At 45.2% G+C, this 12,953-nt stretch overlaps 1 protein-coding gene across 1 annotated transcript in view; it reads left to right on the top strand.

Moving 5' to 3' along the window:
• LOC139054653 (uncharacterized) overlaps positions 1–11,381 on the top strand; it is a 30,244-nt gene extending 18,863 nt beyond the window's left edge. Inside the window, exons 4-5 of the mRNA XM_070532025.1 lie at positions 4,269–4,507; positions 10,793–11,381. Of these exons, the coding sequence (XP_070388126.1) occupies positions 4,269–4,507; positions 10,793–11,201 (648 nt within the window). The 3' untranslated portion in view covers positions 11,202–11,381. The remainder of the gene's footprint in view (positions 1–4,268; positions 4,508–10,792) is intronic.
• Positions 11,382–12,953: the final 1,572 nt, after the last annotated feature.

The raw sequence follows: 12,953 nt of genomic DNA, 5'->3' as shown, positions 1-12,953 counted from the left end.
TTCTCGCACCACGAGCCACATCATCGCTGCGCTCAAGCTTCCCTTCCTTCTTGACATCACTATCTCTTTTCCAGCAGGAACAATGGCAAGGTAGTGGCGCCATACACGACACATATTAAACGTCCAGGAACAAGAAAAAAAATCACGCAGAAACTCCTCTGGGAGATAGACTATTCGTAAGCATCGTAAGTATTGTGCCACTACCTCATCTCCGCGCAGCCCGGTGTCATTACCAATGTTATGTAACTTGACTGGCCATTACTAACGACAACTCAGTGGCGACACGAACTGGTGCCGACGCCGGCGCAAGAAAATTGATGACGCAAGCAAAGTACTGCAGGTGGAGGCCCGAGATGCGCTGTTGATGGTTCCTATCATTATATAAGCCGTTATCGCTTTTCAGCGACTTATTCATCCGCGTGAAACCATTGGAGACATTTAGCGTGTCCGCTATTCCGGCAAACGGGGGTGGTTTGGGCGGATTGCCGGATGGGCAGGGGCAACGTGAGCGGCCGGAGCTGTGCAGCCGCCTTGGTGGCGTAGAGCTCAACCAGACAAACACAGAGCTAAAATTGCAGTAAGCTACTATATTCTGCTTCACTACTGGTGCAAATTTTCGGCAGTGGCGTAATTGTCCACGCGATTACGCCCCTGTCAAAAATTTACATTAGCAGCTAACCAGAATATAGTAATTGGCACCATGTTTGGGTAGTTGAGGTTTGCGCCAACAGCTGGTGCCACCAATCTGGCCGCTCACGTTTACGCTCCCGTTCTTCCGGCAAACCGCCCGCGCTTGCCAGAATACTGGACGCACAACAATTCTCTATTATTGAGCCATTAACGTACTCAGGCGGTGACTCCTTATGGCAATTGCGCGTAGGCCGCAGCTTGAAAGCGATCTGCGATGCCCACGAAACAGTGCCAACAGCTCATAGCTTCGCGCGCTGGGTTCTTGCCGCTTACATCGTCTTGAAGAGACGCGCGCCCGCTTAACTTCAAAGCGATCTGCGAAAGTTGCAGAATGAGGCGTTAACTGAGAGCACTGCCAGCACTGTTTTCGCCACTTCGTTGCCGTTGAAGCGAAAGGCAGCGCAAAGGCAAACTATTTCGCTACTGCAGGGGCTATCTCGAAAGCAGTCGTCTTATTACGGGACGGACGAAGGGGCGGTTTTCTCTTTGAGTAAGCATACAAATGCTTAAAAGGACACTACAGTGAAAAATGATTTCTTCTGCATCAGTAAATTACCGTTCAACAACACCAAGAACACCACTTTTGCAACGATAAGACGTTTGGTAAGCCAGAAAAGGCGCAAGAATGAAATACGGGTCGCGACGCCTACTTGAGTTCCCGCACCTGGGGGCTGTGACGTCTTGGATTTTGATGGCATCTTCTAGGGCCTACTAAATATATATAACGGTACAGATTGACTACATTGTGTTCTAAAGGAACCAAATATTAAACATGGCAAGTTTCGGGAACCTTTATTCAGCCAACGCGGCCCAAATGCGAAAACATTCTTTGGAATCCCTGACGTCACGCTGACGTACCAGCTCTGCGGTTTCGGCGCGAAATTCAAATACTTATACTTGGACCTTCATTTTCTCATCTAATAATCAAACTATTTTTTATTTGAAATGGCTGCCTGCTGGGTTCTCTAACAATGCTCCATTAGTCTAAACTGATTTATTGTTTCACTTTAGTGTCCCTTTAAGCATTCAGAATTAAAATTTACGTACACCACCTAAACTCTACGAATGCGGGCTGGCCCGAACTCACCGCGCACCCTGGCGCAGCCAGTGGCGCAAAATCATATACATAGAAGGATCTATGGTGCGTGCCATGGCCTTTCGGCGAAACAGTACCTAGAAACGTGGTACGATGCGGGCGGCGCGTGGCGGCGCAGCGATCGAACGCTGGGCTAGGGAAGCGAGCAGCTGCACCAAGCGAACGCACGCGCGCTCACCGCTGCCGGCGCTCTTCATCTCGCCAGCGGTGTGACAGCAAGACCTCGCGGCCATCGAGTGAGATTTGTGCATGTTCGTCTGTGCGCGCGTGGCACCATATTTGTTTAGTTAGTAGGCGAATGTTTCCTGCAAGTTATCCGTTCTGTAAAACAAATAAGCTTAATTTTTGAACTTGTCCGGTTCGTTTATATGGCTGTGAGTGCTTCGCCTTTACAGGAAAACTGCGACTCTTTGCGTTCAACAACCATGAGAATGCGACCGCTATGGCCTGGAATTGAACCCACAACCTTATGCTCAGCAGCAGAACGGCATAGCCATTGAGGCGCTACCAGCAGATTGCTTTGAATTGTTTCTTTTTTGCCCTACATGGTGCCGTTTTATGGCGAATAACACTCTTTAAAAAGTGATGAACACCATCAAAATCCGCTTGGAGATTTGTAATCTCAATGCCTCTTTCCCGAGACACTCAATATGACATAGGAGAAGAAAAAATACTCAAACCTCTTCGTATAATATTGCTGCCACTGAAAGGGCTTGCGGTAAAAAGCTAATATCTGAATATCATATCTCATATCACGGTAAGTGGTCGTGTCACTTACGTTAGTGCTCTTGCTCATCAAGTGCCGCATAAGGTTCATGTTGACGAATGTGCGTTAGCGCGACGCAGCTGAGTTTGCTAAGGCACCGTATTTAGGCGCCATACAGCATATACTCCGAGATTGACAGCTATTGCCTCTGAGATTCAAGTGCGCAGTTTCACCTTTTTTACCGCCGATATTGCAGCGAAGCTGTTTATCACTATGGTTCTCACTAAGGTTCTGGCGGATCTCGTCTCCATGAGCCATGGAAGACTGACAACTTATACTCCTCTCCACCGACGACGCGTCTTTCCCAAGTTGTGCATACTCCTCGCCACGAGTGCCGTGTCTCTCCCGGCATTACGCAATACCGCGGCGCGCGCTTTTCGACGGACACCTGTGCGGTGCACTAGAGCGCACACAATGATTGGCGCAGCCACGCTATAATAAAACGCATTGTCTCCATCCACCAATCGTTGCGGATCATTGCCTTGTGACGGAGAGATCACGCCGCTGCCTTTATCAGGTGCACTTTGGACTCGGCTACTCGCACCTGCCGGAGAGCACGGGTTTATTTGCGCATAAGAAAACTTTTTCCGTGGCCGTGTAACGTTTTCGAGAACTTTCGGCACGTTTAAGACCTTGTTCTGGTAACTCTTCTTTGCTGAGGATCCGTTTTAGCGTCATTCTTAAGCTTCCGCTGCATGCCGCCGCCATTGTCCACGAGCCACATTGTCCAGAGAAAGCGAACCAATCGCAAACGCCGGCACCACCCTCTTCATCCGGTTATCGATATTTAGTGCAGTGCACGGTGTAAGACTCTTACACCGTGGTGCAGTGGCTCGCCCCATCGAATCCCTCCCCTCTTCTGCACTTGAACACGCTCCTCGCCTCTGGTGAGCCAATTAGATAAGACAAGTCGCTCAGTGCAGGCAATGCTATTCGTTTTTTAAGCAAACAAAGGTGACCTGCTATGAACAAGGGGAGCATTTGATTGGTTTGTTCAGACAAACCTGCGGGTGACCGCCCGATGCTTGCATCGGCGGTTGCGCAAATTTGACGTCAGGAGATTAGAATAAAAACATATTGGAATAGTTTTACGTTATGCGGCCCCAAAAATGTCATCATGGGACATTTCAGTGTCGATGTGAGCAGACCCGATGGGGCGTGGATACTTACCTTCATTTTGGAGCGCTTTGGCCTCAAGTGTTCCGCCGATGCCACCGTACTAAAACTCGTCACCGATCGTGCATCGGCCTAACCTTTGGGAAGCACATTAACACAGTAAAAGTGCAACGACTTGTCGTGTACTACAATTATCACAAAGCAATGATTACAATGGTCACTAAATAGATGATGACAACTGGGATCTTTGAGTAAATGACTCTTTATTTGCCCAATAATAAACTCATAATAGTGAAACTCAACATGGCAAAACCAACAATAGCGCCAGCTTCGCTGGACTTCCTTCTTCACAGGGTGGAAGGGCTCTGAATTTTTCGCGTTATTGTATCTATTGCGCCCTCGAAGCTTCAGACAATATGACAAGGACTAGTACGAACGCCATAATAAATCTTGCGGTCGCAAGTGAAATTTTGCGTGATTACACATCTCGGACGCACACATGACATAAAGAGGCTTCGGACAAGAGGCCTGATTGGCCAGTGAAAACACTCAGTATAACTTGCTATCGCATGTAATAACTAATGCAATCAATATACGCAGGTGCAGGCGAAATCCGCGTGCGGAACGCCGCTGTTCGTTTACTGCACGAGTCGCCGGCTGGAATTTTACTACAAACGCTCCATTAATGCCTGTGTGTCCACTTCATCAGACAAGATGGTGGTGTGCAACCGCAGCCCCAACAGGTTTTCGTCGAACGAAAGCTGCCAGCAGAACTGCATTGAGAAAGAGCAACCAGCCAAGCAGTGCCGGAAAAGTGCCGTGTTCTCAGAATGTAACAGGTCAGAGGGCATTTCGTTTCTTTCTCGGGATGTCGGAAGCCCAGCAGCGGAGGCAGTGAATCCATTACAGCATTCGAAAAGTCTAGTCGCTCTCAGCATGTGGAGCTCAGTTTATTGATTTAACTAAATTTCTGGGCGCCGCAGCTTCATCTAAATCACATGCGTTAAGTAAATATACTCAACAAAACTAACTTCATAAGGTTTAAAAGTTGCTTCACTTGAGGGGCCGCCTAAATTTCTAGTATTTCTAGGAAGGTCATCGCCACCTTTTAGCTGCAGTCGATGCTCTTGGTTAACGCTATAAGATAAATCGGTTGCGACGACGGGGGTGATTCAAACAACGTTTAAGAACTGTAGCGCGTGAAGCTCCTTTTTTGAAGCCTTTCTACAGAAGGAAATGTTAATGACGAGCCTATAATTAAGTGCAGTGCCGGACGAAAGCATCTTCCAGCGATCTCTAATTACCCCTGTCTTGCGCTGGCTCTCCACATTTGCGGTTGTCGATTTCCTAATTGCATCCCCCTAATTTTCTGCCGTCCTCGATAGCTATTTCCCTTCCCTTGACACCCATTTGTAACCCTGATGGTCCACCGGTTATGTGCCCTACGCATAACATGGCCTGCCCAACGCCATTTTTTTCTCTTAATGTCAATTAAAATATCGGCTTTCGCCATTTGCTCTATGATCCACACCGCTCTCTGTCTCCTAACGTTGCGCCTAACAATTTTCGTTCTATCGTTCTTTGCGCGGTGCTTAACTTCTTCGATATATATATATATATATATATATATATATATATATATATATATATATATATATATATATATATATATATATATTTATATATATATATTGTGTGTGCCCCAACGAAATTAGGGCACACAATTCCAATTAGAAAGTTGTAGAGCGCTTTCCATAACGTTCGATTAAACAGTTTCTAACTTTATCTATTAGGTAATAGTGTTTTCCCGCTTATTGCAGGTGCTCTCAAAATACAAAAAAAAATGCCACGTGACATAACCGTTTTTGCATCATGACTGCAGCGCTCAAGCGTTTCTCGTACAAACGAGCATAGTATCTAGCAGGGTGCGCTGCCGCTTAAAAGGAAACAGGCAGTGGTGCAGGCGTTGATGGTGGCGACTTACGCCACCAGTGTGCTTCCCTCGCGGTCGTTCTTGATAGCGATAAGCAAGCGCAGCGGAAGCACACCTGGCTAAATGGTACGTTCGTTTGTACGCGTAGCGTTAGGCAGCGCTGCATGCAATCACGGCGAGCACGCGGACAATGTCACGTGGTATATATATATATATATATATATATATATATATATATATATATATATATATATATATATATATATATATATACTGTCTTTCGCGGGCATCTGCAGTAAGCGGAGAAACACTGTTGCCTAATAGAAAGGAAGTTATAAACTGTTTAATCGGACGTTATGCAAAGCGCTTGACAACTTTCTAATTGGAATTTCGCACCTAACTTCGTTGCTAATGAAGTTGGATATTAAATCTGGACTAATTATGGAATTAAGCAGCATACAACAAATAGTGGGACTTAATACAATAGTCAGCAACATGCATTTGGTTGCCTCGTCTTAGGGTACATGGGTATATTTTTAAACTCTGGCGAAAATTAGAAGCGACACCACGTATATTCGTTTTCGACACGGTGTATATACCACCTTGCAATTTAACGTCCACATCTGCTTTCCTCTCTTACGACTCGCGGCAGTGGCTCTGCGTATTTCGCTGTTCGACTGAGCACGAGGTCACATGTTCGACTCCCAGCCGTGGAGGCCGCATTTTGGCAGGGGCGCAATGCAAACACGTTCGTGCGCCGCGTTTCAGTATACACGTTGAAGAATCTCATGTGGTCAAATTTAATTTATATCCTCCATGTTCTTGGCAATTCTCGACGGGAAGGTCGTCGAACTCCACATGATCATCCGGTTTCCTGCTCATATGGGAGAAATACACTGGTGCTCCCTCGAACCTCAACGAATCTGCCCACGATGCTGTACGAGGACTTGCCAACCGTGCAGCCACAAGGCAAGAAGATGCTGAGGTTTCAGGTTGCACGGACCACCTCCTCACGTAGAACGAGCTAACCAAGCACTTCTACCTAGAACGCAGGGTCTTCCCTCTTCCGCACTGTAAACTAAATAGAGCTCAGGCCATTACGCTAATTCTCTTGCAAACAAGAAACTGCCCGAACCCGCTTCTGATCAACAAGATGTATCCGGAGTTATCTACACCTACAACATGTGATAAATGTAACGACACCAAAGATCTTAGTCACATGCTCTGGCGTTGCTCCGCGTTACGCAGCGACAAGGACAACACTGAAGAGCGGGTGGGACGCAGCTCTATACGCAGTCTAACGCTCGAAGAATAGCTGGCAGTCCAACGGGCCCGCAAAGTGGCCTAAAGGCGCGGCCTTTCGGTCCCAGCGTGGTAGCGGCCCGCTCCAGGCTAGGAAACTAGCGCGATCTAATGGATCACAATAACGTTTTTTTTCATCCATCCGTCCATCAATCTTCCATTCATCCTTCCCTTCGGTAAAACAAAAAAAAAAAGATACGGCGTCTGTTAAGCAAGAAATACGTCTTCAACCACTTGCTCTCCGACGCAGCTAGAAGTGTTTCACGGTATCATCTTCCGGCCGAGAACACATTTGCCCCACCGAAGAGTTGCCATAAAACCTAGAGCAGTGTTGCACTCCTACTTTTCGCCTACCCGTGGTTTCGTAACAGGCTGTGAACATCAAAAGTATTTCTAGCCGCCATGTGTAATGGAGAAAGCCGTTCTTAAAACACGTTATCTGGCTTGAATACAAAAACCAAGACCTACACACTACCAACACTCAATAAATTTGGAAGTCACGATGGCGTGTATTTCCTGAGGCAGCTGCATTCATTTCCGACAAGCGACAAGGCAACGTAGCGTTAGCGGCTACCGGCATAATAAATACGCGAATGTCCTTTGGTGGGCAGCGCAAGCACCCACTGCAACCGCTATCATCGTTAGAGACTCACGCCCCAAACTCTTATATACCAGGCGTCTCTGCGAAGACTAAGTCATCTTTAAAGATAGCCTGTGGCAGCTAGTACAAATCTAGTCCTTGAGCTGGTCTATACTCGAAAACACGGACATTACTTGCTCGAGAAATCGAAGTACTTAATCTACGAAATAATGCCAATTTACTAAATGGGTTTTTACCCATTACCTTACGTCACATATTGCAACTAAACAAATTTAGCTCGAGAGAATTCTGTGGATGACACCATTTTCGAGATATGCACCATCTAACTGGCTATAGAAATGCATTGTCGTTATACTTACTCTTTCACCAAAACGTTCTATGCATTGACTTCACTGGACCGCCAATGCGTTTCTTCGCAAAATTTGGGAATTAACATCTTGACATTGGCGTCATTCTGAGAATTCATTCCAAGTGCGTCTACCTTGCGAACACCCAGGCTACGATTTGTAAGTTGCAACATGTGCTGTATAGTAATCGATAAAAAGATTTAATTTGTATATTTTTGGAAATTATTCAAATATGCATTTCAATTTCTCAGCCAAGTAATGTCCGCCTGTTTGGGCAATATAACTGAAGGATTAGAATAATGCTATCGGCTACAGATAATTTTTAAAAGTTCTATACTTAAGGTCCCCACAGAAACACCCGATACATGTGGATCGTGACGCGTCCAGTGTCGTTATCCAATGTAATACACGATATTCTAATCTTGTGTTTTGGGTATTCGTGAAAGCTTCCGTTGCTGGGCGTATCGTCATGTTGCAGTAATGGTTAATAACCCAGTAGCGAAACTGTGAATCAGGAAATTAACTCTCTATTGGGCGAACCTGTGCCCAGGAAAAACAAGCAACAGTCAAGCACAACGATTGCGGCGAGCACAGTCGGCGATCGTCGAAAATCTGATCAACGCGTAAAGCGCTTCGGTTTTTATACATTACTCGTCGAAGGTTACAGCGTAGTCACTGGTGCCCGCGCGCCTTTTAGAAAGTACTACACAATTCGTGTAGCGCATACAATCAGATTACACAAGGTTCTATATAACAACGCACAAGGGATAGAACCATCGATAATATTGAGAAACTTCCTACAGACAGTTTCACTCGCGCGTAAAAGCAACGAGAGAACGGCGCCACAAACTCCAGGAACGGACCTTATAAGTCTACTTCGCTGAAACACAAAGCACGTTTTTAAGTTCTTTCACTGCGTTGAAAGTCTATATTTAAGTTTTGAAATATGAGACATGCGCATTATGCCTTAAGATTATTACCTAAAGTAGTTCGTGTAGGTTACGGCAACCTTGACTTGTAATGTTGTCGTTACGTACAGAGGAAAAGTGTTGAAAATCTGTGGCCTCAGATTTTAACGTACTTCTGGGGCGTCACTTTGACGCGGGGAGTTTTCATGATTAGTGACGTCGCGTGACAGGCAGGTGAAGTGGGTGCAACCTTAAAGCTTTTGAGCAATGGCCGGGAAATGATGGCGAAAAGGCGTCGAATGAGAAACAGCTATTTTTATTTTGTTCGGTTCAATCATGCATAATCAGTGGGTCATGTCATATCAGATGGGGAGCTATCGCGGTTTTCGTGACGTCGCATGACACAGACGAAGTAGTGGTGGGCCAAAAAAGTTTTTAACCAATCGTGGAGAGCTGATATCACAATAAGAATAGAAAAGTTACAGCGTTATATAACGTTAACGTTATAGCGCCCCTTCTACTCGATATCGCCGGCAATGCCTTTATCGCTCGCTACAATTAGTGGGCTACGTCAGTGAGCCAAACCTGAAAACGCCCAGGGCCTATGTTTGTAAACAGCAAAAGGTTCTACACTTGCAGGCACAGACTGCGCCGAGCGATAACGTTCAACATTTGTTAGCCGGTGAAAAGCGCTCACCGCAGAAAGTTAAACAAGTACACGTGTCAGTATGAACAGTGCTGATAGGATGGGGTCAAAGAAGTTGTTGCCACAGCCGTATTCGGTCTGCACTGCGTCGCAATGTTATAAATAATGATGAGATTTTTTCGCCTCTAAGGATAAAGTCTCACCACCAGGAGTTATCATCTTGTACCGCAAGCGAAGTATACATAATCGTTGTTTCATTCAGCCTCGATTAGACTGCTGCTGGTAATCGACTGCGCTACTTGCTGCTCAGAGCAGTGCAGCTGTTAAGCCACCAGGGGTGGTTACGGCGCAGTTGCAACAGTGCTTGAGGTCGGGGGTCCAGAAGGAGCCCGGCAGCCTTCTCATTTTTCAAGCAGGGGCTCGGCCCACTCTTGGCAGGTCAACTGTAGCAGTGCAGCACCCATTCGGCAAACGCTGTTATTTTGTTACCAGTAGTGCCTTTTTCCGGGGCAATTCAAGTCCTCTAATCTCTCGAATAGTGATTTAATCGCGATTAATCGCGGTTAAATATATATGTTTATATATATATGTATCTGAGCCACTTTTATTTTCATTAATTTATCATTTCGTTAATTAAATTAATAAGTCGAGTAATTTACCTTATGTTGTTCTCGGTGTCATTGTTTGTTGGCTTCTTATGATTATATATATATATATATATATATATATATATATATATATATATATATATATATATATATATATATATATATATATATATATATATACATATATTATAGATATGAATGCGCGCGCGCGTGTGCGGGTGTGTGTAGACTGCATGGTCGCCGCACTATGAGACCCCCCCCCCCCCCCGTACACTGAAGGGAGACTTCAAGTCCTGAGTCGCGACAGTATAGTAGACACTAAGCCTTCCTTGTAAGACAGTGAGCATGAACCATTGGTTCGGCTGTTTCCATTCAGCCGACAACAAAATTGGCTGCTTATGAGAAAGGCCGACTGGACAAGAATCTTTTCGCAACATTTACGGAATCCCGTGCATGCGTAGGTGTCACCGTTTATTGTTGTAAGTTACTCACCAACTAGTCCTCGTGCGAGTCTTATCGTGCGAAATGCTAAGCTACCTGATTACGTATTTTCATTAGCGAGGTCATTCAGTAATAATGTGTACACATCTCGCGAACTAAGGTCTAAAAACTTTGGCAGGCAGTTGTAACCGCCCAGAATGGAGAGTTCATACGGTTCCCCGTTCTGAACATTGTTTCCCTTTTTATTTACCTCCATGATTCTTGCTCTGACGTTCCCTCACCTGGCGGGAGCCAGACGGGAGACTCTCATAAACGCCTCTTTTTTTTTTTTGCCGCAGGCAAGACGTTCCGAAAACATGGTGGTTTTACGGTGACAAGCAGTGTCAGCGGTGGTCATTCCCATCGGGGCGATGTCCCGTCAATGGCAGCGACATATTCACGACGTTCAGTGAATGTTCGCGTCGTTGCAATCATGACGAAGTCAATGTCCGCCAACTCCAGCAACTCATCAAGATGGACCCACAGCACAAGCCGTGCCGCAGGCCCCGAACGGACGTGTGCGGTGCTGAACAGCTACGCTTCGCGTATTTCGCCGACAGCAGCGCGGCGTCGACGGCGGATGGTCGAAGTGGGGCACGTTGTCACTCGGTGCCTGTAGCCAACCAGCTTGGCCATTGGTGCCTGGCTGGCAGAAACCGCTTCCACAGCGCCAGGGCGTGCCGCAGGACCTGCGTGGTCGGCAGATAGGGAAAGTGAGCACTGCCGGCGTTCACATATATGTTTTGTGTTAGCTTAAGTCTTGCTTTATTTTTCAGACTTCTCGCAAGATAGGCGTGCCTAGGGCTTTCTTGCTTTTTCATCATGTAAACTGACTTGTTTGTTGTTGAAAGGAGAATAAAAAAAAAGAAACTCCTCAGACTTCCTTGAGATAGACTTTTGAATGTTTCTTCTTTGAATCTCTATTTACTGCTGTGTTTTTTAACGTTTTCACTGCATTCTAGCTGGTCGCACACATAAACTGTTTTGAGCCTTTAGATTAAATATAGGGTTTATTAGCGAGGATGTACACAAAATACCACCATGCAGTGTCGCGCCGCGCCGGCACTGTCGCAAGCTTCGTCAATGTATTTTTTTAATAAGATTCCCTATTGCAGCTGTCGAGATTTTGACAGCTTCATTCGTGCTCTGTTAGTTAGCCTTGTCAATTCGTCTAGTTGGCAGTACGAGTAATGACCTCTTGTTTCGTTACTTGGGCTTGTTTCTACTTCTTCAAAAGAAAGTCTTTTATAGACTGAACTACTTTTCAAAGTTTGTATATGCAAACCTCTATGGCATCTCTGAAAAAGACTCTAGAGGAATTCGAGCTTGCAGCACTTTATCACCTAAACTCGGGAAAAGGAGAATGTGCAACATGCGTGATGGATGCACGTACCAGAACGTTGCCTTACCATGGCCGGTACCGGCACGGCGAAACGTGCCGCACGGTGACAGATGGCACCACCGTTCCATTACAAAAAAATCGCTACCATTTATTTCGACAAGCACTTGCCATCGCCTTTGATTGGCGTTGATTCAGGCAGCACAAGCGAGCATATAAGCTCCCCTTGCTCTTGCATGAACGCTCGGATGCGTCAAATTAGTTTTATATTTCATGAATCCTTAAGGGGGTATAGTAGGGTAAAACGACCAAAAAATTTATTTTTTGATTTTATCAATAAAAAATAATACACACTGTGGGGAGCAAAACAGTGCAGCGGCGAGCGCGTAGGAGCGCTCTAAGCCATTTAAAAATGGCGCCATAAAGAGCGCCGCCTGGTATTTAAAAGTGACAGACGCGAGGGTTTGCTTACATATTGTTTTCCGTCATTTTTTCAGTGTTTACGTAATTATGTTTACTTCATGTTTACGTTTAAGTAAACATGAAGAAAGGCTTTGGGGAAGACACCAAAAAAGCCAGAAAGTTTCTGTACTCTGCTGGTGCATGTTGAATGGTTGTAGTGAAGGTGCAAACATAAAAATGCGTTTTTCTTAAAATCACTTTTTCAAAATTTTCGGAACTTGATGTACCTTTTCTGGAAAACTATACAGCCCATTACGCTGAAATTTTCCTAGAATATACTCACATCCCTTGCAAGTAATCTGAACCTAAATGTATGAAAAAATCACTCAGGTATAGCTAAAAAAACAAGAAAAGATTATTAGAAAGACCCTCCACGGTACGAGAAGTGTGACTGCAATATTTTTTTTCTTGTGACGTAAATGTAGCAACGCATTCTTTAAAGGTTCCAGTTAAACCCACTATTATACAGAATTATTGTGCGAAATTTGATGGTCATGCTGTTTTTTGTTTCTGAGGAAAGGTACATTTTATTTTACATCATAGCTTAAAGTTTGGTTCTCAAATACACAAAAAATAAAAAAGGCCTGCAGTAAAAAATCACACCACTTAAGGCCAATACTATTCTATTGAGCATGCAGAATTTCACGCTAATATATAGA

This window comes from Dermacentor albipictus, chromosome 1 (genome assembly GCF_038994185.2).
Source record: "Dermacentor albipictus isolate Rhodes 1998 colony chromosome 1, USDA_Dalb.pri_finalv2, whole genome shotgun sequence".
NCBI lineage: Eukaryota > Metazoa > Arthropoda > Arachnida > Ixodida > Ixodidae > Dermacentor > Dermacentor albipictus.
The sequence above is the reverse complement of the archived record's forward strand: the minus strand, read 5'-3'. Positions and strand labels throughout refer to the sequence as shown.